The sequence below is a fragment of the Myotis nattereri genome (assembly GCF_964212035.1).
Source record: "Myotis nattereri genome assembly, chromosome: 10".
In the NCBI taxonomy this organism is placed as follows: Eukaryota; Metazoa; Chordata; class Mammalia; order Chiroptera; family Vespertilionidae; genus Myotis; species Myotis nattereri.
In genome coordinates this window covers 39187273-39211483 of record NC_138085.1, presented here as the reverse complement: position 1 = coordinate 39211483, position 24211 = coordinate 39187273, and the positions used below count along the sequence as shown (strand labels likewise).

Sequence of the window (24211 nt, the reverse complement as noted above, 5' to 3'; positions counted from 1 at the left end):
CTCTTGTTCCTTGGAGCTGCCTTTGCCCTCCCGGGCACCAGCTCCCTCTCCCCCTCAATTCCTCTCTCTACAAGCTGGCCTCCCCTCGCCCAGGTACCTGAAGGCCTGCGGAAGCTTGTCTAGACAGCCATGTCTCCAACTCGATCCCTGTGAGTGTCCCATGCCCCCATTTTTTTTAGCCTCCTCCAATTATGCACATCTTTGGACTTTTCTTTATAATATCACTCTTCTCCTGTCCTGCAGTGACCACTGTCCAACCCAAGCCCTACTCTCACCACTCTTGCATTAGGACACTCAGGCCTTTGCCACATGTTGCCACATTCAAGGACAGAGAGCTCCCTTCCAGAAAAACTTCCCTTCACCAAAACAGCTGGTGTGGGGGCCTGACTTCACTCAGCTCACCTGGGTTTTACGTAAGTAGGGTCCTCTACCCTCTCCTGTGGTCACTTGCTGAGGGTCATCCTTCTTGATGACACTCAGAGGATTTCTGAGGGAAGCAGGACACAGGACAAAGTATGAGTGTGTGGTAGGGATAAGAAGGAAGAAGAGAGGTGCTTTTTAAAAGTTTTTATTTCAAAAAATAAAGCCACAATTTCACATAAATATCTGGGGAGGGACGGGGAGAGGGTGGGGCAGGGGCTTGGCCCCTACCTCCTCTTCTCTTTCACACTGTACTGTAAAAGCAAAGGGGCTGGCTAAGGGGAGAACAAGGGGAAGAAGTCGTCAGGGGAGAGTTCCTGCGAAAAAGGCCCCCTCAGCCCACCCCTGCCCTGGAACTGCCTTGGACCTGGCTCACCTTGCCGAACCATCGGGAGAGCCAGATCTGTTTCATGGTCATGTGATCAGGGAGAACTTCATTGTCAAAAAGCAGCTGCACCTAGCAGGGAGGTGGGAGCACTGTGTTAGGAACTCTCCTTTCACACCATCAAGAACTCACCCGGTCCCCTCTAAACTCTCCCTCCCCCTGTGGCCCCTTCTCCTCCCAAAGAAACCTTCTGTGGGACACTCACATGCTGGGGATTTAGCATCAAGCGGTGACAGAGGACCCTCCGGAGATGACGAACCTCAGCTCTAACAGAACACCGGACATATTTGTTCTGAGGGTGGGCAGGGAAAGGAAGACAAGGTGTGTGAGAGAAGGGCCCCGAGGAGGTGAGTCTCCTGAGAGGCCCTCCCACAGCCCCTCTCACCTGCAAGACGCTTTTATTCTTGTCTTTGCCAGAACTGGGGGAAAACAGACACAGGTTAGCGAGCACTATCATCCCCTCCCCCGCATCCCCACCCAGAGCCATGACATTATCTCTTCAAGGGAATAGACATTCGCTTAGCTTACTGCGAGCCCTCTCCCTGAGCCCCTCCCTGACTCTGGCTCATTGACACTCTCGCTTCAGACAGCCCAGGACCTGCCTCTCACCTCAGCCGCTCCAGGCACAGGCTCAGCTGCTCATCATAGCGATAGTAGTGGGCTTTCGAATGGTCAAAGCTGCAGAAGGGGAGGCCGAGGTTGCTCAGGGCTGGCTCTGAGAAAGACAGAGTAGTGAAGCGAGCAGCACAGATTCCACACTCCTCTTCCCCCAGAGAGCAAAACCGGGCAGGAGGAATGCTCTGGGGGCTTTGCCTTACCCTCCTGCTGCCAAGGGACATACCTTCCCCACCGGGCTGCGTGACTCGGTCCAAGCCTCGGGACTGGTAGAATTCTCGAATTCGTTTCTCTTCACCTGGAAGGGAGTGGAGTATGGGAGTCAAGTCTTAACTGTCCCTCTGGCTGCCAACCTCTTTACCTACACGATGCCCACCACAGCCCTCGTCACCGCAAGCTGCTACGCAGCAGTGTCCTCTAGAAGCCCCTCAGAGTCAGGTTAGTCACTCACTGTCTTGCAAGCCAGGCACCAGCTTGTACACGATGTCCTGCATGACCCGGTCCAGTTTGAGGTTGAGCAGTGGCTGTGTCTCGTGGATCTTGATGTTGCACATGGGGCAGTACTTGCTGGTTTGGAGGTACTTCACAATACAACTCTTGCAGACTGGAGGAAAAGGAAAACAGACTCTCAGGCCCTCGGGGAATCAGGTTCTCGGGCTGGCCGGGGTGCCTGGGTGGTTGGGGCAGGCGGTGCAGAGGCTACCAGCCAGCTGGGTGGGAACCAGGGCCTGGAAGAACCAGCCAGGGTCCAGGGAACTCACAAGTATGGAGACACTCTGTGATGGTGGTGGCATCCACGAAGTAGCCAGCGCACAGGCAGCAGACGATGTGTTCATTCAAGTCTTTAATCTTCACTCGGACCTCCTCCTGCGGACACACCCTCCGTCACCGAGCACCCTTCCCAATCCCAACCCCGGTGCCTTCCCAGCCTGGGAGTCGCCTCTTTCATCACATCTCACAGCCAAACCCCGCACCTTGCATGGTCACAAGGGCTTAGCTCCCGGGGGCTGACACTACCCCTCGCCCAGCAGAGGTCTCCGCGCATAGCGGGGGCTCCCTTCACGTGGACTGGCCCGATCTTCCTTTCCCAGGGGAGACCATACCACGACGGCGGCACAACACGCAGGCGTCTTAGCCCAGAGTTTGGCAACTCGGACCAAAATCGCGCAGGCGCACTGTGCCCCCCCGCCTCTGCGCAGGCGCACTGGGCGCCCGGCCGGTCCCGGCCTGTCCTCTAGTCGGCCCCAGTCAGCCCCGCTAGCCGACCACAGCAGTAACCCTGCCGCCCCTGCACCTCGTTCCGTAGCGGGTCCATCTTGTACACTGACTGGAGCTGGTTCCGAAGCCTCATCGCGATCGCAATCTGGCCCCCCTGAGGAGACGCCATCTTAAAGGCTGATCCTGGCCTGCCACTTCCGGTGCCGCCTGCAGGGCGGGACTTGTCGCCGAGCAACGAGGGCTTAGGTCTTTTCGGATTCGCTGACTCTCCGTAAGGCCCCACCCACGTCCTTTCTCCCCCGTGTGCTCACCTGAGCCCCAGTGGCCCCTCCCCCTCCGCAGTTGGTAATTGGGGAGCGGGGGGGGGTGTGGGGAGGGGCCGATCTCATGGACCCCCTGCAGTAATAATCATCGAAGACCCGACCGGACCTCGGGACGAACTTTTGGGGCCTGCAGAAGCCTGCCTCCTCCTTCCCCCGACCCGCCACCGCTCAGGGTCGCCCAGCTCTGGTGACAACCAGGCTAAAGCCCCTCCCGCGCTCTCCGTGTTATGTCGCCCTCGTCGGCCGACGCTAGACAATGCGGAGCTACATCCGACGGGGGGCCTTCTCCCGGCTCCAGGGCGGGAGTTTCTCGGGGCTTCGCGGAGGCTCGGGGAGGGCGACGGGAGGAGGAACCCCTAGAGACTTGGTAGTGATCTTACATCCCCCCCGCCGTCCTCCCCTGCCGCCGGGAGGAGGGGGGCAGGCCCTCGTTAATGATGATGATTCAATCACCGGCGCCTGCGGAGGCCTGGGACAGACTAATGCAGAGCAGATGCCGAAGGAGGAGGGGAGGACGACTAGGACACGGCCGCACGCCGACGCGCCCCGGCGGCGGGTCCCTGCAGGAGCAGAAGCTCAGCTCGGTGTTTGGGGGAGACGCAGGGGTCCCGAAAGCTTGCGCGCCGCTGTCCCCAGGTGCCTCCGGTAGCACTGAAACCAAGTGTCAGCTTACTGTGAAGTAGTAGCACCAAGTGCAGTTGGAGATGGAAGAAGGGGGGATCCCAGTGCAGACCTCGAAAGGCATGCTGAAGGAGGTGGGGCGTGGTGTGGGCACAGTTTAGAGCTGGGGTGCGGAAGAAGTGTGGTGGGAATAGAAGAGGAAGGCTGCGTGGAGGGGAGGGGCCGAGAGGGGCAGGGAGGAGGCCGAGGGGTGCATTGGAGAGCAGCGGTAGAAGCAGCAGGACTGCACGGAGCTGGGACTTTGAGCCTGTGGGCCATGGAGAGCCAGCTGACTCTTTTGCAGAGGGGGGTGACCCTATGAGAGAAACATTTTTGTGCATTGATGTTCAGAGTGAACTGGAGTGGATAAGCGACAAGAAGTTTTGGGAGTGGTGATGCTTTCATCACCATGGCTTACCTCGTTGGTCCAAGATGCCATCATCTGTCCTCTGGATGAGTACTGGTTTTTTGCCCGCTTTTCTTGCCTCCACCGTTGCCCCTCTTTCAGCAATTTTCAATACAGCAGCTCAGGGTAATTCTGGTGAAATATGAATAAAAATGGATATAAGGAAAAAAATTTGAGTTGATGGGTATGTTTATTATCTTGTTTGTGTTGGTGGTTTCATGGGTGTATGCATAGGTCAAAACTTATCACATTGTACACTTTATTTTTTTCACATTGTACCCTTTAAATATGTGCAGTGTATTGTATGTCAGGTTTACCTTAAGAAAGCTGTTAAAAATAAAATTTAAAAATGGGTGCCTTACTTATTTGTTTATAAACTTCCAATAGCTTCCCTTTATTAAAAAAATATATTTTCACCTGGGACCTGGGCATGCACCTTTGACCAGAATCCAACCAGGGGCCCTACAGTCCGCAGGCCAACGCTCTATCCACTGAGCCAAACCACTGGGGAAGCTTCCCTTATTTTTTTTTTAAAATATATTTTATTGATTTTTTACAGAGAGGAAGGGAGAGAGATAGAGAGCTAGAAACATCGATGAGAGAGAAACATCGATCAGCTGCCTCCTGCACATCTCCCACTGGGGATGTGCCCGCAACCCAGGTACATGCCCTTGACCAGAATCGAACCCGGGACCCTTCAGTCCGCAGGCCGACGCTCTATCCACTGAGCCAAACCGGTTCCGGCCAGCTTCCCTTTTTAATGAGAATAAAAGGCACAGTCCTTACAGTGGCCTGCAAGGCTCTGCATGGTCTCGCAGTCACTCAGTCTCTCTGGCCACACTGATCCCTCACTGTTCCACAGACACACAGAATGCACTCCCACACTGTCACCAACTGGAAATGTTCAGATGCACAAATGGTACCTTTCTTCCTTCAGGTCTTTACTCCACAACGCCTTTATTATTATTATTATTATTATTATCATCATCATCATCATTTTTATTGATTTCAGAGAGGAAGGGAGAAGGAGAGAAACATCAATGATGAGAGAATCATTGATCAGCTGCCTCCTGCAGGTCCCCTACTGTGAGCAGAGCCCCCCAATGCAACCTGGGCATGAGCCCTGACCTCCTGGTTCATAAGTTGATGTTCAACCACTGAGCCACACCAGCCTGGCACTCAACAAGGCCTTTTTGATTATTCTAGATAAATCATAGCTCCCTACCCTTTTACTTCTTCTCCCCCTTCCTTGCTTTATTTTTTTTTAGCAATTATTATTATTTAATGTATTGTATATTTTTCTTGTTTTACACCTGCCTCCCCCACTAAAATATAAGCTTCTCAGTGGCATAGACTGTTTTCCCCTGTTGTATTTATACATCTATATCTCCAGTGCCAGGTACAGAGGACTAACAGTGCCATGTTCAATGAAGAATTTCTGGATGGCCCTAGCTGGTTTGGCTCAGGGGATAGAGTGTTGGCCTGCAGACCAAAGGGTCCTGAGTTCGATTCCAGTCAGAGTTTGATTCCAGTCAAGGGCATGTACCGTGGCTGCAGGCTCCTTCCTGGCCTGGGTCCTGGTCAGGGCTCTTGCAGGAGGCAACCAATCGATGTTTCTCTCTGTCTTTCCCTCTCTCTAAAAATCAATGGATAATATCCTTGGATGAGGATTAAAAACGTTTCTTTTCTGGATGAACAAATGAATGAATGTAGGTAGTCCTGATGATGGCCTAGATTAGGCTTTTATCAGTGGGAATGGAAAGGAAGGGCTGTATATGAATTTCAAAGGAAAGCACAAGAGGAGGGAGTAAGGAGCTTGGGCGGAGAGCCTGGCTTCCAGCCTGGTGGACTTAAGGTGGCTGCAGCAAAGGCAGGTGCAGTTGGCCAGAAGGCTGACATGGTGGGGCTGGAGCACCAGTGTCAGAACCAGGGATGAAGGTCTCAGAGTTTTCTGGGTGGATGTAGTAGATGGAGCTATTGAAATGGATGAAACCTGAGCAGATGGAGACGGAGAGAAAACTGAAGTCTGGACTCTAAAGAATGCTCACAGTCGAAAGTGGAAGAAGAAAAGTCAGTGGAGGAAAAAAACATAAGCAGTCACTATGCAAGTCCAAAGATGTAGAATGAGACAGTATTATATAAGGAAACCAAAAAAGGGACATTTCAAGAAATAGTTGGTGATCAATGAAGTAAAACATGTCCAAAATTTCTGGATAATGGACACTGGATACTGACGCTTCCTGAGAAGGTCGGTGTAGTGAAGCCAGCTTGCAGTGGGTTAAAAGAATAAATAATGAGGAAATGGAGGCAGTGGGTGTGGGCACGAAAAGAAAACAATCTTCCATGAAGAGTCAGGCAAAGACTTTGCCTAGATAACAGCGATCTAAGACAGTTGGGGTAGGAAGAGCTAAGTTAATGAAAGAAATGATGACACAGGAGTGGGGGGACCATCTCAAGGGAAGGCTACTATACTAATAGCAGGAAGGAAGGGAAGGCACAGAAGCACAGGCTGGGCACGTGGCCTCTTCTTGTGAAGGTACAGGCTTGAAAACTTGAAGAGTTGGGGGCCACATGCGTGTAGAATATGGCAAGATGAACCCAAAGCAGTGTGTATGGGAGGTGGAGGTGCTGACCACAGAGTCTCCATCTTCAACCTAACCTAGCAGGAACCGCCCTTCTGAGAGAACCAGGGAATCCGCAAAGTGAAGGCAAGCAGAGGAATTCCTAGGACTGTGGCTGACAGACTGAAAGCCCTTGTTCTTGAAGTGGGGCACTGGAAAAACAGTTTTAACTCCGTAGAAGATGTGTATGTACTATTGGTTTATGGCCATCCTCCTCAAAGGATCAGTTAGGCCATCTCTGGGTGGCAGTGCCATCTGTGCTGACCTTAAAAGGCAGGACGTAGAGTAAGGAGGTATACAGGTCTGTACCTATGCTGACTTTTTCTTCTTCATTGATTCACTCGTTGATGCATTCCATTGATGCATTTATTCCGCTTGTTTGGAGATACACTAGTGCCACACTCTTCTCAGAGGCCCACCCCCTAGAGTGGGAAAGGGACTGGCAAACTCCTAACCTGCAGGTCAGCCCCCCTCAGAGGCTTTATTTATGTATTTAAAAATTTTTTTATTTATTGATTTTAGAGGAAAAGAGAAAAGGAGAGTAGGAAGGAGAGAGGAAGGGAAGGAAGGAGGGAGGGAGGGAGGGAGGTAGGGAGGGAGAGAGGGAGAGAGAGAGAGAGAGAGAGAGAGAGAGAGAGAGAGAATGAATGAGAATCTAACCAACTGAGCTACCCAGCCAGGGCCAAAGGCTTATTTAGTTTGCTGCCTCCTTAGCCTCTCTGTTCACATCTGGGGGGATCAGCCACGCTATTTCAGAAGGTTTTGCCTGAATAGCAGGTTGCACGTGCCCTAGTAGCCCCATCCCTGTATTGTTGAAAAGGTTGCTTGTGCTTTTGTGAAAGGCTAGGGGAGGGGATGATGTCTGTCTTTTTCACCAAGATAAGAACACACCTGCCAAATTTGCAGACCCCTCCCCCCAAGCCCCCTTTCAGAAGAGGTGGTTGTCAGGGTGGGGTAAGGGCTGGAAGAATCGGATGATGGGTGTGAACAAGGTTGGGAAAGAATGTTAGTATTAATGCCCACTGCTCCCTCCCCCAGCCTTCAAACTGAGGCTTCTGAGAACAGAGGGGCTGGTGGCTTTGGTGGGGAGAGAGCCCACTCCCTTTTTCTCTTCTTTATTTTCCTGCCCAGATGCCCAAATACCATTCCTCCATTCCCTAGAGAGAAAGGACCCATCACCCTGCCCCAGGCACCAGTCTGCCAGCCCATCTGCTGGGAAGAAAGAAGGGGCAGCGCCTTTCCCAGAAGATCCCGAAGAAGCAACTGGAAGATTCCGCGCTCCTAGGGAGACCCATCCACTAAGCTTAGAAGGAGAAGGCACGCTGGCTCCCATGGAGCACCAGGCAGCCTGGAATGGGGCACGGAGTGGGCTGGGGTCGAGGAGCTGGGTTGGCACATCGGGGTGGGGCCCTTTGGCCACCACGTGTCCGAGGCGGGCCAAGCTGCTCGTCGGTGCCAACCCGCCCGCGGGATGTGAAGAAGCCCCCCCACCCCCCTGCGCCCAGTCTCACCGGCTTGGAGGCGCCAGGGCCCCCCCGGGGCCGGGCCGGGCGGGGGAAGGTAATGTAATTCCGACCCAGCTAACCCGATTATGGCGGCCTGCACCGGGCCGGGCGGCGGCAGGGGCGGGTCTACGGCGCAGGGGCCCGCCCGGCCAGGGGTCCCATCCTGGGGAAGGACGCCGAGTTCTCGCACTCCCAGCTCCAGGGTCCCGGGCCAGAGGTCATGAGGTCACCAAACCGCTTTGGTCTTTGCCCACCTCGCTTCTCTGACGCGCTCCAGGCACAGTGTCCTGCGCTTGGGTAGGTGGAGCGTCCATGGGAAATGAGGCGGCTGGTCCTCCGAAGGCTTCAGTGTCTCCCGTGGAGATTTCGTCCTCCCGCCGGGGGGTGGGGTGGGAGAGTGTGAGACGAGACTTCCTAGGCGCAGAGTCCCCGCTGTCGGGGGCAGAACAGGCAGCCCCAAACTCACACTGGCCTGAGCTGGCTCGAGTTCAGCCGCGAGTCCGCTTTACACCCAGTTCAGAAAATCGAAATTCTAAGAAACACCAGGGCACCCATTGCTGGCGCTCCCGAAAGGAGCGGGGGGCCTCGGGAAGAGGCCAGGAGGAGCCCCAGGACACCGGCCCAGGGTGGCTGCTCCCCGTCCGAGCCCACCAGCTGCGCGCGGCCGCCGCTCCCCACACCTGTTCCCTTCCCGGGCCTGCCCGGGCCAGCGCCGGTCCCCAGCTGCTGCCCTTCGCATCCTGGAAGCCACAACGAGATTTGGTCTTGGCGGGCACGTAGGCGGGGGGCACAACGAATCCGGGAGTCGGCAGGCAGGACCCATCGGGAGGCGCAGAGTGCGGGGTGTGGGAAGAGACACCCGCGAGGAACCGCCGGGCGGAGGCCGGCGAGGACGGAGTCGCCGCGCGCATCTCGGCTGACTCAGCGCGCAGCCGCCCCGGCCCTCGCCCCTCCCGGACTGAGCTGGGTGCCTAACACCCTGGCCACCTCCTCACCCCACCCCCGCCATCCCCATCGGCCAGTCTCCCCCTCCCTGGGCGCAAACAGGCGCCTCTTCCCCTTTAACGGGCCGGCCCCGCCCCTGCCCTACCCCCAGCCCCGCTGCCCACCGGAGGCAGATCTGTCAGTCACTGCCCCAGCCCGAGCCCGAGCCGCCACCCTCTCCACCCCGGACGCGGGCAGAGGCCCGGCAGCCCAGCGTCCATCTGCGCTTCAGAGTCGGAAGGGCGCTCCTGGGACCCTGGTCGGTCGCGCTCCCCCGGGATGCGAGTTCCTGCACCGACGCCCCGCAGAGGCCGGCATGGGCGCGGCTACTGCCCGTGCACTGGGATGAAGCTGTCCCGGGGGCCCCGGCGTCCCGCCGCGGCCAGCTCCGCGGGCCCCTGAGGCCGCCGCCCTGAGCGCTCCCCCGCCGGGCTCCCGGAGCCGCCTGGGGCGCCCTCCAAACCGCCGACCCTCCTGCGGTCCCCCCGAACCCGGGCCCATGGAGCCGGCGGTGCTGGCCTCGCACCACCTCCCGCACCACGAGCCAATCAGCTTCGGCATCGATCAGATCCTGAGCTGCCCGGAGTCCACCGGGAGCGGCCTAGGCCCGGGTCGCGCGGGCCAGGGCCCCGGGGAGAGCGCGGCGTTCTCGGGGGGATTTCACGGAGCCTCGAGCTACGGTCCCTCTGGCGCGCTGGGCCCGCTCCCCGGCAGCTCCGGCCTGGGCCCGGGCGGCGTGATCCGCGTCCCCGCGCACCGCCCGCTGCCGGTGCCGCCGCCCGCGGGAAGCGCGTCTGCGGTTCCCGGCCCCTCGGGCTTGGGCGGCACCGGGGCCCTGGCGGGGCTCACCTTCCCTTGGATGGACAGCGGCCGCCGCTTCGCCAAGGACCGGCTCACGGGTGAGGATGCCCAGCCCCTCCGCCGTGTGGTCCCGCAAGGACTGGGTTTCCGCATCTCTGACCCTTGGGATCCAGATCCGGGTGCCTTTCCTGCGCCTCCCTCAGATCCTTTCAGGGGGTTCCCTCCCAACTACGTGTCTTGGTCCCGCTGATGAGGGCATGGGAGGTGAGCTGCCGTCGATGCCCGCGCCCTTCTCTGCAGGCCACTGTCCACGCCGCGGGGAGAGCAGGGGGAAGTGATGGGACCATGCTCCCTCCCCCAGGGCCGCTGCTCCCGAGTCCGTCCCTGCCGGAGGCCTCTGCTGGTGCGGGGCGACCTGGGGGCACCAGAACTCGGCCGCCCCGCCAACCCTGCCCCGCTCTTTCTTCCTCCCGCAGCCGCGCTCTCCCCCTTCTCCGGGACGCGCCGCATTGGCCATCCTTACCAGAACCGGACCCCGCCGAAGCGGAAGAAGCCGCGCACGTCCTTCTCGCGCTCTCAGGTGCTGGAGCTGGAGCGGCGCTTCCTGCGCCAGAAATACCTGGCCTCGGCGGAGAGGGCGGCGCTGGCCAAGGCCCTGCGCATGACGGACGCTCAGGTCAAGACGTGGTTCCAGAACCGGCGCACCAAGTGGCGGTGAGGCGCGGGGCGGGGAGGGGCCGCGGGTCGGACCCACTGGCGGCGAGGAGCGGGGCGGGCGCGGGCCGGGCGCGGGCCGGCCTCGCTGACCCCGCATCTCCGCCCGTCCAGGCGCCAGACGGCGGAGGAGCGCGAGGCGGAGCGGCACCGCGCGGGCCGACTGCTCCTGCACCTGCAGCAGGACGCGCTCCCGCGGCCGCTGCGGCCGCCGCTGCCCCCAGACCCGCTCTGCCTGCACAACTCGTCGCTCTTCGCGCTGCAGAACTTGCAGCCCTGGGCCGAGGACAACAAGGTGGCTTCGGTGTCCGGGCTCGCGTCGGTGGTGTGAGCTCCGCCTGCCTGGCTGGCCGAAAACTTTCCCGGACCGAGGCGCTGCGTGGAGCGCGGGGCCCAGGGCTGTGGGCGCGCGGCCGCCCTCGCCGTGGTCCTGCAGCAGCGCAGCGCGCGAGGAGGAGCCGGCCTTGAGCTCTCTCTCCTCGAGGGCTCCTCGGCCGCGGCCGGCTCCCAGGCCCACGTGGCCCGCTAGCCCCGCAAGCAGACACTCGGCCTTTCCCGCCGTTTTCTGCCTGGATTGTCCCATGGCTGCTGGAACCTGAGGGGCCGACTGGGCGGGACCTTCAGTACAGTAGCCAATGAGGTGCGGAGAGGGGGCGGGCCGGCCAATGGGAGTTGCTCCCCCTAGGGACTCCGGGGGTCTTCTGCAGGTGGGTGGGACTTGCGGAGCCAGAGCAGGTAAAAGATGATGCTGCGATGGGGGCAGCCCGCACTGGCTGGGTGGGTACCAAAGGTGTGATGGGAGGAAAATGCCAATGACAGCGGCGTAATGGAAGAGGTGCTGGAGAAGGAGTCTGACTGTGACAGCAACCAGAGGGTTATCCATGTTGGGCATCACATCTTTCTACTGTAAAATAATCGCTAAGGATTCTTCCTGTTGAGCCTCATGTTGTTCGTGTGTGTTCAAACTGCTGACTACATTCCTGACAAGGCGCTTGGGTGGCAGGGGAGACAGGTAACTTCTTTCATCTTTCACTTGGTGAAAGAGAAAATCTAGCAACACTAATCCCTTTGGGACAGAGAGGAGAGAGGAGGAAGCAGGGGACAAAGTTAATGGACCCAGTGGAGTTAGGATGAGCGGAACTTTGCAAATAATTAGAAAGTGATAGATCTAAGAAGAATCGCAGATAACTCCAAGGTTAGAAATGTAGAGGATCAGGATATCAATGGTGTTGTGGATGATGGAGAAATTGGGAAGATAGTGCCAAGATAAACTCTACAGGAAAAACTCAATGCTAGACCTAGAAAGAATAAATTCTGGCAAAGTACTTTTGGGGGAAGTCAGTTGACATCCACATAGAAGTGGAGATAGAGTGATGACAGAAACTCCAAAAGAGGAAACTATTAAGAGAAGGCAGAGTTCTAAGGACTAAGTCTTTTTTCCCTCCAAATTCTACAAACACATTTACAATGTGCAAGGAATGGAGGTCATCAAAGTTAGTAGTCCAAGGGAAGGAAAGGGAAAGGAGTACCCAGCTGGAAAGAAAGGAAAGCATGATGTCCCTGAAGTTGTTAAAGACTTTAGCTTGTAGGTGGGCCAGGGGCTGCTGGGAAGTTTTAGATGGAAAGTTGAGAGTTTGGGGATGGTTGCAATAGTCTTGAGGTTTAAGAAGGAGCAGGATTTAAGTTGTATGAGGACAAAAGGGAAGATTTTGTCTGATTCCTTTGGCATCCCAATTCTTTCCTGGTGGTAGGAGCAGTATAATAGAGGCAAGTGAGCTTCAGGCAGGGTGAGGCCAACTGTAGTCAAACTAATCATGTTCTGTATTAGTGACAGCTAGGTCAGCCATAGCACAAAGTCTTGACCAGAAGTGGGAGCCTGGCAAAGGGATATTGCTTGAGGAGTTGGCCCTGAGTCTTTGATACTGTGTCATCTTTTTTTTTTTTAATATATTTTATTTATTTTTTACAGAAAGGAAGGGAGAGAGAGACTTAGAAACATCAATGAGAGAGAAACATTGATCAGCTGCCTCCTGCCTCCCGCAACCAAGGCACATGCCCCTGACCGGAATCGAACCTGGGACCCTTCAGTCCGCAGGCCGACGCTGAGCCAAACCGGTTTCGGACTGTGTCATCTTTAACTCTTTGTTTTTATAAATGTTATTATGGATTTTTAGAGAGAGAGGGAGGGAGAGGGATAGATAGAAACATCAATGACAGAGGAACATCATGGATCAACTGCCTCTTGAATAGTCCCTACTGGAGGAGGATCAAGCCTACAACCTGGGCATGTACCCTGACTGGGAATTTAACCAACAACCTCTTGGTTCCTGGGTTGATGCTCAAATGCTTACCCACATTAGCCGGGATACCTCATGTTGTATATGCTGCTGCAGAACCAACCTCAAATTTGGCACTATAGAAAAAGAATTTTTGTAGCTCAAAAGGAAGCATAAGAATAGGTTTAGCTTAAGTTGAGGATATGGGGGCATGTCAGTCCCTCTCCAATAAATAGGCTAAGGAAAGGGTCCTACCCTATGTAGATTGTGGCTTACCCGATTCCTTTTATTCCAAGCCCAACACTTCTTTGATTTGAGAGAGGGGTGGGGGTGGGGGAGAGAGAGGTTGGTTGATTTGTTGTTCCACTTATTTGTGCGTGCATTGTTGATTCTTATATGTGCTCTGACCGGGGATCAAACCCACAACCTTGGCATATTGGGACGAAGCTTTAATCACTTGAGCTACGTGGCCAGGGCCCCAGCCTACCAATCCTTGAGACTCAGATTCCAAGATTTATATTTGATCTTAAACTTTTGGCTTTTTTAAAAAAAGTTTTAATTGATTTCAGAGAGGAAGGGAGAGGGAGAGATAGAAACGTCAATGATGAGAGAGAAACATGGACCGGCTGCCTCCTGCACGCCCCCCACTGGGGACCAAGCCTACAACCCAGGCATATGCCCTTGATGGGAATCAAACCTAGGACTTTTCAGTCTGCAGGCTGACACTTTATCCACTGAGCCAAACCAGCCAGGCTTGGCTTTTTTTTTTTTTTTTAAGATTTTATTTTTTAAATTATTTTTTTATTGATTTCAGAGAGGAAGGGAGAGGGAGAGATTAGAAACGTCAATGATGAGAGAGAATCACTGATTGGCTCCCTCCTGCCTGCCCCCTACTGGGGACAAAGTCTGCAACCTGGGCACATACCCTGACTGGAAATCGAACTTAGACCTCCTGGTTCATAGGTCTACGCTCAACCTCTAAGCCACACCCGCGGGGCAACTTCCGGCTTTTAAATCTGGCTGGTTGCCTTGGTGCCAGAGTAAGGAAGTATTGAATACAATGAGATGAGATCTGCTCCATTCCTCAGGCAGGTCACTGCAGGACACAGGCATCTCTAAATTCTTGGGTGGAGGAGGATTCACTCTCTGTCATTTCTTCCTTCAGCTGGTTCAGGAAGTCTCTGCTTTCACTGGGAGGCAGGTTACTCAGGAAGTATGTAGGGGCCAACTCCACCAGCCTGACACACAGAGTCAGAATTAGATGATTTCTATATACGCTCTCATAAAGCATATTCTTAAACTTCTTACTATCCCTTCCACAAACCTTGTCTTCTCAAATCATGTTACTACAGACCACTGTGATTCCCTCTTCTTCTTAAGGCTCTCTAACTCCCCAGCCATATTTTGGCCCCAGGAAGAGGAATGGGCAGTGTAGGAGGGGTGTCATGGAACTCACATCTGTGGTTGAATCTCAGAAACAATGGAAAGGCAGTTGTCTTTGGAAATGGAGAAACTGTGGTAAATCACCCACGGTGGGGGCCTGGCTGGAGCCCGGCGGCTTCGGTAGCAGCAGGATGGGGAGAGCTGGGCCACATGCTTATGCGTTAGGAGCAGGTAATTTCCAGTCCCATCTGTGTCTTGGGCCACCTCATTGAAAGGCAAAGATATTGAAGGAATAAGTTATAGAGAAGAGGCAGACAGTAGAAAAACAGTAAGGGGAGATAAGGAATTAGTAAGGGTGATGAGAGTATTAAAGTAAAGCATTTCCTCTAGATGTTATAGTTCCTCCACACCAAAAGCTCCTTGTACCCCAAAGGAAGTTTCTGCTGGTTCTATAGAATCCTCTGAATGGCCATCTGGACCCCAGTTTCAGACATGGCATACCAATCTTTGGTCTCTCTGACTTCCAATCCTTTCATGACCCCAACTCTTTCCCCTAACCTTAAGGAAGTATCCAGACACCAGTGCTTTCTGAAGGTCTCTGCGATTCTTCTCAGAGCCAAAGGCTGGTTGGGACAAGGGAAGTTCAATTCGTTGCATAAGTTCTAGGAGTTCTCCTCGAAGTTTCTGGGCTTGGCACAGTGCTGCCCAGCTTAGACCCCGAGCCTGGCACCAAGCCTTGTCTGCTCCACCTAGGAGAGGAAAAGGACCAGCTACAACTAAAGCCCTTAAGACCCCTGAAAGAACCAAACCCTTGGCCAAAGGGCCTCCTCTTCCTAGGCATAGAGATCTGTCAGCTGGTTGCACACCACTTGTGGAATATCTGGGATTCTATAAGACAATGCAGAGTGGGCCACTCACTCTGTAGAAAGGCTTCATACACCTGGATCAGAGAACTGTGGTCACCGTCTGCATGCTCCAGGGCCCGGCGTAAAGCAGCTTCCTCTGCACAGAGTGGAGGACGGGTAAACCCGGGGGCAGCTGCAGGCAGGAGAGAGGAAGGATGTTTGGGGGAATTCGAAAGGATAGCAGAACAGGTAGAAAGGTACAAAGGTAGAAATGTCACTTTGGGGACTTAATTCAAAAGATATTGATAACTTCTAAGTGCTATGCACTTTATTAGACATTGAAGGTAAATGAAAGACAGTTTCTGTCCTCAAGGAGTCTGGTGGGAGACAAACAAGTGAACAAACTTGATGAGCAAGATAGGTGTGTGGGCCAATATTTGAAGTTTGAGTAGGAATTAGCTCAGTGGCAAAGGGCTGGAGAGAGGATTCTGGACTGTGGGCACAGCAAGTTAGTAGCATAGCATGTTTGGAGAACTGCAAGCGCCTAGTGTGGGTGGTTGGAATGGCGTGCATGGCAGTTACAGGGGATAAAGCTGGGGAGGTAGGTAAATGAGTTTACCGTCTGTCTAGAAGGTAAAAAATAGCTGTTGAAGAGTTTTTAAGTAAGAGAGTCCCTGTGTTTGAAGAAGTTCAAAATTCACATGACTAATTAGGAGGCTGCTGAAGGAGTCCAGCTGAGCACTGACAGAACCTGACAGTGAATATGGAGAACAGCAGATTAATTAAAATAATACGTAAGAGATAAAAATGAAAGAAACCAGAGATAGATTAGTCTAAAATGAGGGTAATGGAGCTGCGGAGATGATGGTATCATTTTGTGGTGAGAAGGTCGTTTAAGAAAGTGTTCAAGTTTAGTACTGGCTTGAAGTACTGTGGACTGTTCTGGTAGACATATCCATCAGGAGTTAAACATATAAATCTAAGATTCAGAAGAATGGCATTGACAGGGAGATACAAGGTTTGTATATTTTAAGTGTGAGGGTATTCCTTCAGAGCATGGGTGTGGATGAACTTGCTTAGAGAGTTCAGGGAATGAGAAGACACAAAGGGCAAGAATACAAAACCCTGAGGTCCAACTTACAGTGGATGAGCAGAAGATGAAGCGCCCAAGTAAGACATTAAGGGAATGGTAGGGAGGTAGGATGAGAACCAGGAGGAGTGGTCACAGAAATTTAGTGGGGCAGTTTCAAGGTGGGAGTGGCCAACATTCTGAAGTGTCAAAAGGTCATGAATGAGCCCTAGCCGGTTTGGCTCAGTGGACAGAGCGTCGGCCTAGGGACTGAAGAGTCCCAGGTTTGATTCCGGTCAAGGGCACATGCCCGGGTTGTGGGTTCGATCCCCAGTAGGGGGCATGCAGGAGGTGGCCGATCAATGATTCTCTCATTATTGATGTTTCTCTCTCTCTCCCTCTCCCTTCCTCTCTGAAAAAAGAAAAAAAGAAAAAAAAGATCATGAATGAGAGTTCAAAAGTGTTCACTGGTCTTCAGGTCACTGGTGAGCTGAAAGCTGTCTCAGTGTGGTGGTGGACCTGAATCTGGAGTGTGGTGGGTGAGAAATACACTAGATGGAATAGGGTAGAGATTATACCATATAGCTGAAGAGGAGTATAGGGTTGAAGAAGAGGGGGGAAGAGTTTTAGTAATAACAGATAGAAGAGATTCAAGCATGTTGAGAGGAAGAACCAGCAGAAGGAAAAAGGCTAAAGAGACAGAAGAGCGATAACTGATGAAACCTGGTTCTGTAGGCATCGCGTGGTAGAAACTGGAGCTCGGGGGAAAGGGCTAGCCTTTGGAGCACCAACACACCAAGGGGAAGGACTGAAGTAGCCACAGGAGCCAGGGAGAGAGGTGAGTTATACCAGTGAGCATGGCAGCAAGGGTGAGCATCTCATCCACACACTCAAACTCGCATGAAGCCAGCAGGGCTTTGGCCAACTCAGGGGGCAGAGGGAACTCTGATAGGATGACACCCAAGTCCGACAGGTGTCCGTTGTCATCCAGGGCTGCCAGGTAGTCTAGGTCTTCCAGGGCCTGCATCAGTGCTTCTGGAGCTGGGGAGGAGACAGGGCTTACAGCGCAGAGGACCTCAGAGCCTGTGGCCAGATAGCAGGACTTGGGCGGGAGGAGTGCTCACCAGGCCGGTCCAGGAAGTGACACTCCCCTGGCTCTGCAATCTGTCTCCTTTTCAGCAGTAATACCAGGGGGCTCAGATTTTCCTCACACACCCTGGGTTGGGGCAATGGGGTAGCTTCTAGTTCTTGGAAGGACTTAGGATACAGGCAGAGGCAGGATCCTGAGGGGAAAAAGACCTGGGAAAGAAGACCACTGTAGATTTCTCGGGGCTTGCGTGTCAGTGACTTTCATGGGCGATGTCGGGGAGGACAAAGGCTCTTACCTGGAGGGGCCCCTCTTGCCCGTAGTTGTCTTGCCTTTGCCTGACACTTGCTGATTGGTCTCAGCACTTGGGATTCTGCTCGGATCTGAGGATTGTACACCTGTCACCACCCGCCAACCAAGGTCAAGACAGATTAGAGTGGGCCATTCATATCTTTAGCCTCCACAACCCCTCATCTTTGTCACTCACACTTCGAAGCTCCAGTCCTGAGTCAATGACATGTCGAATGGAAGGGAGGGAGAAGGAGAAGTCAGCCAGCCAGTGAGTGACCACAATCTTTCGGGCACCCGAGTCTGTGTCTTCATACACAGCCTGAACAGCTTGGCCATGGCCTGGGTGAAGGGGCAGCACCCGTGGTGGAGGTCCTTGGATTGCCAAGGTCCCTACCTCCCTGGACAAGGATTCACAGCACAGGGAAATTTCCTGAGGAGAGGGTTGGGGTGTTAGGGCACTTCTCACCTCTTTTGGGTCACAGATCTCTTTGAAAAACTGATGAAAGCTATGGCCCTTCACTCTGAAAAAATGCACGTACTCATAAAAGTTGTGGAGTGTTATAATTTCAGGAATTCATTGAACCACTAATCTCTGCATTTGATGGAATAAAACAGAGGGTAGTAGACATCTTTACCCTGAAATCCTTGAGTGTTTCCCCAGGACCCCAACAGAGAGTGAATATTACAACTCCAGTGTTCCTAACAAGCAGTGCTCCCGTTCCCAGGACAGGAAGGTGGCATAAGGAGCACCTCCTTTTGCAGCCCGTTTTTTTACCTCCTCACTGGGCAGGTACACTAGCACGTCTCCTGGAGCCTCCTTTCGACACAATTCAAGCACAGCTTGGCAGGCAGCTTCCACTCGATCAGGAGGGGCAGTGTCCCTGTAGGTGGGAGTGGGACACCTGCCAGGCCCTCTGGGTACATGTACAATAGGAGGATTGCCCCAGAAGGCTTGGAGCTTAGGTTCAAGGGCTGGGTCAGTGACCACCACCACTTTGGGGTCCCCTGGAAGGTTTCCCAGCCTGGCATCTCGCAGCAGCCCCTGGAGCAAGTCTGAGGCCACTGACCGCTCTTGAACCTCATCCAGTACCAGCACATCCCAGGCTCCAGTGCCCCGGGTTGAGGCCACCTCCTGAAGAAGCAGCCTGTCCCAGCAAAACCTGTTGACATTGGCAGTGGGCAGGAGTCAGTGTGGATATTGGCCAGCCTGTCCAGGGGAGTTTCTATCCAGGGAGCCTAGATTTTGATAGTTAAGGTCAGAAAAAGACTGTGACTGAATTTCTTAACAGTGACCCACAACCTTACTGACTGGTGACACTTTGTTCAGAAGCTGTACCCCAGCTGGGAAAGTCAGACTTTTGTAATGAGTGTGAGGATGACTGTGAGGTCCAGGCTAGGGTTAAAGAGTCTAATTCAGCAATGCATAGTGCATGCTTTAAAGGGCGAGCTGGGCTGAGAGGGTATGGTGAGGTGTCAGAGGGCTGGGTCTGCTCCTATTGCGCGAGGGGAATTAGATTTGAATCAGGCCTGGAAGAAGCCTCACCTGAGCAGGGTTTGGGGCCCAGTGCAATCCTCCTGGGGGATGCTGTATCCAACCTCATGACCCAGGGTCAGGTCCATCTCATCAGCAACCTGCAGGGCCAAGCTCAGGGCTGCCAGAGGGTAGGGCTGAGTGACAGTTACCTGGCATCCCCTGGCCAGTGCAAACTCTGCACACCACTGAGGGATCTGGGGTAGGGAAGGACAACCAGTCAGCAAGACACAGGACTTCAGTCGGAAGGGCTAGGGGAACTATGGCCTTATTTGGGGGCATACACTGGTCTTTTACCACCCGGGGGCCAGCTTAACCTGACTCCTTTGCCTACCTCCCCCATAACCCCTTGCAGTCCAATCCCCCTATGTCCAAGGAAGGGCCAATTTCCTAGCCTCTCCCCTTGTCTCTCCCAGAATCTACCCCCACCTGGGTGCTCTTGCCAGAGCCAGGCTCTCCAGACACAATCACCACTCCACTGGGGCTACTCTCCAATTGCTCCAAGAAGACAAAGCGAGCAGCCCAGATGGGCAAGGCTCGGCGCTGCTCAAGCAGGTCGTAGTAGTGGGAAGAGAAGGGAAGCCCGTCAAAGGGGTTCACAGCCAGTTCAGACTCCCCAGGGCTCAGGCCAGACTCTTCTGTCAGGCCAAGAAGCCGAGAGGCCATGATAGCTCACCGCAGTACCTACAGAAGGCAGGGCAGTCATTAAGGCCTCATACCATCTTTGCACCTCAGCCCTGATCCCCAACCTTTTACCCTCAGCTGGTAATGCACTGAGGTCCATCCTTCCAAGAACTTTTTTTAAAAAAATCATCACCTGAGGATATTTTTCCACCGATTTTTGAAGAAACATTGATATGAGAGCCATATTGATCGGTTGTTGAACCTGCAACCCAGGTGCCTTTGATCAGGAATCAAACCCGAGGCGCCTTGGTGCCCAGGGCCCTCACTCTAACCACTGAGAACACCTGTCAGGACTGTGTGTGTCTGTTTTTTCAATCCTTACCTGAGGATGTTTATTGATTTGGGGGGTTGGGTGGGAGAGGGAGAGAGATCAGTCAGTTGCCTCCCATATGCACAATTGGGTAGAATGAACCTGCAATCTAGATATGTACCCTGACCAGGAACTGAACCCTCCACCTACACGTATATGGAGGTATACGGGGTAATGCTCCAACCAACTGAACCACCCAGCCAGGTCCTTCCCAGCACTTCTTGGCTGCCAGGAAATAGTGGAGACCTAAGTCTCCAAGTAAAGGACTATCAGAAGTGGATTATCCTGAAGCAGATAGTAAAAATCCTGTGACTAACACAGGAGCCCTCAGGGCAACAGGAATTATGTGAGACCCGGGGGAAGGACCCCAAGGGAAAAGGATAAAGAATAAAAGGAGGGGAGTAGGGCCACAGGATCCTGGAATCAAACCTGCTAGCAGCTCTGAGACGTGTCAGGACGGCAGCCAGTTCCAGAACCACACAGCCAGTTCCCACCAACCTTGACCAGCATTAAGTACAAAGGTCAGTTCCGGCTCCACCCTGGGGCTTGGCTCAAATACAATTCTAGACACTTCTGGGGTGGAGCCATTTGCTCCGCCTTATTTAACCTAGTCAGGAGCCTATGGAAAACAGACTCCAGCCATCACACTGGGCGTATGAACTCTATATAAACTATGTTCAGTGAAAGGCATCCTGGGACTTGTAGTTTTGCAGCTGTTTCTTCACAAACCTGGGCTGAACACCCCAGCTATGTTCAGTTGCTGTTGGGTCTTCAGTTCAGTTACACTTCCTTAATATCATTCATTTCTTGACATGAGGAGGCGATTTCAGACAGTTCCATTCTGACCACCCCCCACAAACCTACAAAGAAGACCTCATCCCCGTTCCACCCACATGAGGAAAAAGGAACCTGTTCAGGATGCTTTTTAGACCCAGAGAGGCAACAGAGACCTTGAGTGAAAGCCCTGAATTTAATGTGGTACTGGGGGGAGCCATCTCTCCCTTTCTACCACCCACCCATCCGGCCTGTTGAGTTGGGTGAGGGCTGCCCCCAGGCTCCGTCCTGCGGCTCTGGGTGCCATCCTGTGCTCAGTCAGCCTCCTGGGCCTGTCTTTCTGTGAATCTCCTGTGGGACACAGGGGGGAGACATCGTGTGGGCTTTGCCATATTAACTCCATAATTAGCTCCCTTCTTCAACCTGCCCCTTCCTACCCATTATTCTCTAAGCCCCTCACCTTCTTGCATATTCATATAGTGCTTGCTTGCGCTCCTGTAGGCTTTCTTGCCGGGCCCAGGAGGACTTGGCAAATGTTAGGGCTGTGGGCTGAGGGGTCACCGGGCCAGAGCTGGGGAACTGAGGTGATCACAATGTCAGAGGGCTTGCGAAGTCATCATCATTAAACCTGCATCGAATGCCTACTTTGCAAGAGAGGCACTGTGCTAGGGTCTCAGGATCAAAGCAGAGACATCAGGGAAAGGGAGTATGCAGACTGCCCCACCCACTCCAGGTCTTGGGTCTGACCATTTCCTGGGTCTCACCTTGGGGGCAGAGGCTGTGGGAAGGGCCTGGGCCCCCTCAGTGATGTCTTCAGGTATGAAAGCTACAGCTCCCTCAAGTAAATTGGTGATGGTCAAGTCTACACATCCAGTCCTGGCTGGGGAGAAGGGAAGAGAGGAGAAGGGGCCTGTTTCCCTGCTCACCTTTCCCCCTTTTCACCCACTTTTCCTCTCTGTGTTTTCCTGTGTGGGGCTACCCTTTCCCATACCGAGATCTCTCTGGATGACGCCCAGTGGCACATGGGGTAAAACCTCCTTGACTCTTTGAGCCAGAGTTGCCAGCTGCACATCAGGAGAAGGGCCAGGGGAGGGGGGAAAAGAAGACTGGGCTGCAAAAAAGAAATCCAAAATACGGTGAGTGGAGACGGGGAGGAAGGAAAGACCAACAGGCACAGGAAGAGGGAGGACATCACAATGAGCTGAAGGAAAACAAAAAGCTCGGTGTACAGAGACCACACACCTGACTGGGGGTGCAATCTGGCATGTCTTAGTCGCTTCACGTGCTCTGCTTTGTCTGCGGGAGTAAGTCGTGTCCCTGTCTGGCCCAGTTCTTTGGCCACCAGCTAGGGAGAATCGGAAGGTTGGGAGTGTCAAGGTCTCAAGCCTTCGTCCCTCTCCACCTGAGGAAAGACCCCGCCTCCACCCTGCCTGTGTACCCTACCACCTGCTGTACACGGAGGGCGAACTCCTCATTCCCCTCCCCCAGCTGGCGATGAACAGGACGGAGCCACCTGCAAAAAACAATCCAGGGCCATGTTGGGGGCACCTGCTGATACCTCTTTTCATGGGATAGTGGTGGTGAGGGCGGGGAGAGAGTAAATTCTTTGTATGCCCCTCTGGTGGAACCTTGCTATTAAGAGATCTGCAAGTGGACAGGGCAGAGGCAACTACTTTCTTGACCTTGAGGTGAACTTTTCCCAGCCACCAAAAAACGAGGACAATACCTTACTTGGTACACCGTGAAAGGGACAAAAAGTGACCACAACAGTTCTGACACCCAGGAGGCATCTGACACCGTCTGAGAGAAAGGCACGAAGTGAGATCTAAGTCAGGGCCGGGAGTGGGAAACTCTCCCCCACGCCCCAAGGATTCCCTATGCAACATGCACTCACCACAGAGACCAGGGGTCTCTGGACTCGAAGGGTAAGAGGCTGTACCACATCCTGGATAGAAAATGGCCAGGAACTGGAAGGAAGAGAGAACAGAATGGGACTCCAGCCAGCCCAGCCGGCAGCTCATACCTGACTCAAAACAGGAACTGTCACACTGCCCATGTGGATACATGGGGACTAACGGGACTCGGGGGTAAGAGCCAAAAGTGGACAGGAAGGAAATGAACAAAGAATGGAGGGGGTTAGGGCTGAAGAAGGTCGTGAAAACCCAAGGGCCCTCAAGCTTGACTACCAAGGCATGTGGAGGCCAATACCTGTGCTCACCCACCTGAAGCGCAGGAGCCCCTCCCGGCCATTGGTGGCCTCTTCCTCGGGGAAGAGCAGCAGAGGGGTTGGGGGAAGCCTCGTGGAAGCACAGAATCTCTTGAGTGACTCCACCAACTCCCCCCGCCCATCCATCTCCAGGAAGCCCCGCGACCAGCACACAAAGCTGGGGGGGGTATTGAGTAGAGGCTGGGAACAGGGGAGAGAGAAGGCAAGAAGAATGTTGTGGAGTGACAAAACTGACAAATGGGGGGCGGGGGGAGAAATGGGGTTCGGGGTGCGGCTCAGTATCTGGTGGCGTCCCAGGCAACACCGGGCGGGCAGAGGGTGGCCTGGCGCTGGGCCCCCGGGCACTGCCCCGGGAGTGCTGGCTTTGCCCCACTCACGGTGCTGCAGCTGGTGAGCAGGTTGACTATGTTGTGATCGAAAGGCGTCACGTGGTTGGAAATGAGGACCCGGACGCGGTGATCGCGGAGCCCCGAGTCCTCCTGCCGGGCCACGAGCCCCAGCACCGCACACATGGTCCGCACCACGAACCTGCGGGCGCAGGCGATCGTGACGGCACTGCTCGGGCCGAACCCGGCCCAGACCCTCCCCGAGCGCCCGGGTCGGAACCTGCGAAGGACGCTGTCCGGCAGCGCGCAGCTGACTAGGAAGACGTGGATCCCAAGGAAGAGGCGCAGGACGAGGAGGCAGAACCCGACGGGCGCGTAGAGCAGCAGCGCGAGGAGCAGGAAGCCGTCACCCGGGAGCCTGGGGGCGAGAGGCGGGATGATCGGGCGCCGAGGGCCGAGGGAGTGCGGGCGCCGGTGTCTCCCCGCAGGCGTTCTTACCGGTGCGAGTCAAAGAGTCGCTCCGGCCCCGGCGCTTGGGGAGGGTCCATCGCGGTTGCTTTAGGGGTGTCCGGTCGCCGCCGCCGCCGCCATCTTCGCGACCCGCCGCAGGGGCTCCTGGGAAGGCGGAGTCTCCGGGCGTCGGCCCTGGGTGCCAGGACCCGAAATCCTCCTGCGCCCCGGAAGGGCTAGCCGCCCCAGCATGCCTCGCGGGCCCTGGGGCCGCCCCAGCGCTCGCGTGCCGCAGGGACTACAATT

General features: G+C 54.6%; 4 protein-coding genes across 11 annotated transcripts; 1 reads left to right on the top strand and 3 right to left on the bottom strand.

Moving 5' to 3' along the window:
• Positions 1-558: 558 nt before the first annotated feature.
• Positions 559-2834, bottom strand: PCGF1 (polycomb group ring finger 1). 3 transcript variants are annotated; one of them, XM_081101453.1, is made up of 9 exons: positions 2715-2834; positions 2182-2287; positions 1872-2024; positions 1647-1718; positions 1415-1520; positions 1191-1224; positions 1011-1097; positions 797-877; positions 559-695 (listed from the first exon to the last, which is right to left on the bottom strand). In XM_081101453.1, exons 1-9 carry the CDS (start codon positions 2805-2807, stop codon positions 648-650), a joined length of 780 nt encoding a protein of 259 aa, XP_080957579.1. In that variant the 5' UTR covers positions 2808-2834; the 3' UTR covers positions 559-647. The 3 variants fall into 3 exon arrangements, with proteins under 3 accessions (XP_080957579.1, XP_080957580.1, XP_080957578.1); XM_081101454.1 differs by having other exon boundaries at positions 2395-2745; XM_081101452.1 differs by having other exon boundaries at positions 1011-1224.
• Positions 2835-9636: 6802 nt separating this feature from the next.
• On the top strand, positions 9637-10983 carry TLX2 (T cell leukemia homeobox 2; the record flags this gene model as incomplete). The annotated part of the gene is made up of 3 exons (XM_081101339.1): positions 9637-10036; positions 10415-10652; positions 10767-10983. 3 exons carry the CDS (start codon positions 9637-9639, stop codon positions 10981-10983), a joined length of 855 nt encoding a protein of 284 aa, XP_080957465.1.
• A 2490-nt stretch (positions 10984-13473) lies between these two features.
• Positions 13474-20442, bottom strand: DQX1 (DEAQ-box RNA dependent ATPase 1). Its single transcript, XM_081100527.1, has 11 exons — positions 19564-20442; positions 19147-19331; positions 18379-18763; positions 17800-18033; positions 17611-17710; positions 17350-17508; positions 17075-17266; positions 15230-15349; positions 14870-15060; positions 14385-14575; positions 13474-14166 (listed from the first exon to the last, which is right to left on the bottom strand). The coding sequence occupies exons 1-11, from the start codon at positions 19798-19800 to the stop codon at positions 14022-14024; spliced, it is 2139 nt and encodes a 712-aa protein (XP_080956653.1). The 5' UTR covers positions 19801-20442; the 3' UTR covers positions 13474-14021.
• A 639-nt stretch (positions 20443-21081) lies between these two features.
• Positions 21082-24205, bottom strand: AUP1 (AUP1 lipid droplet regulating VLDL assembly factor). Of its 6 annotated transcripts, none has more exons than XR_013996470.1 (12): positions 23954-24205; positions 23736-23873; positions 23507-23657; positions 23125-23309; positions 22797-22869; positions 22629-22702; positions 22346-22415; positions 22145-22247; positions 21894-22013; positions 21667-21782; positions 21363-21543; positions 21082-21253 (listed from the first exon to the last, which is right to left on the bottom strand). XR_013996470.1 is itself a non-coding variant. In XM_081100523.1 (12 exons), exons 1-12 carry the CDS (start codon positions 24001-24003, stop codon positions 21217-21219), a joined length of 1236 nt encoding a protein of 411 aa, XP_080956649.1. In that variant the 5' UTR covers positions 24004-24205; the 3' UTR covers positions 21082-21216. The 6 variants fall into 6 exon arrangements, 4 of the variants coding, with proteins under 4 accessions (XP_080956649.1, XP_080956650.1, XP_080956651.1 ...); XR_013996471.1 differs by having other exon boundaries at positions 22349-22415; XM_081100523.1 differs by having other exon boundaries at positions 21363-21481.
• Between the last annotated feature and the right edge of the window lie 6 nt (positions 24206-24211).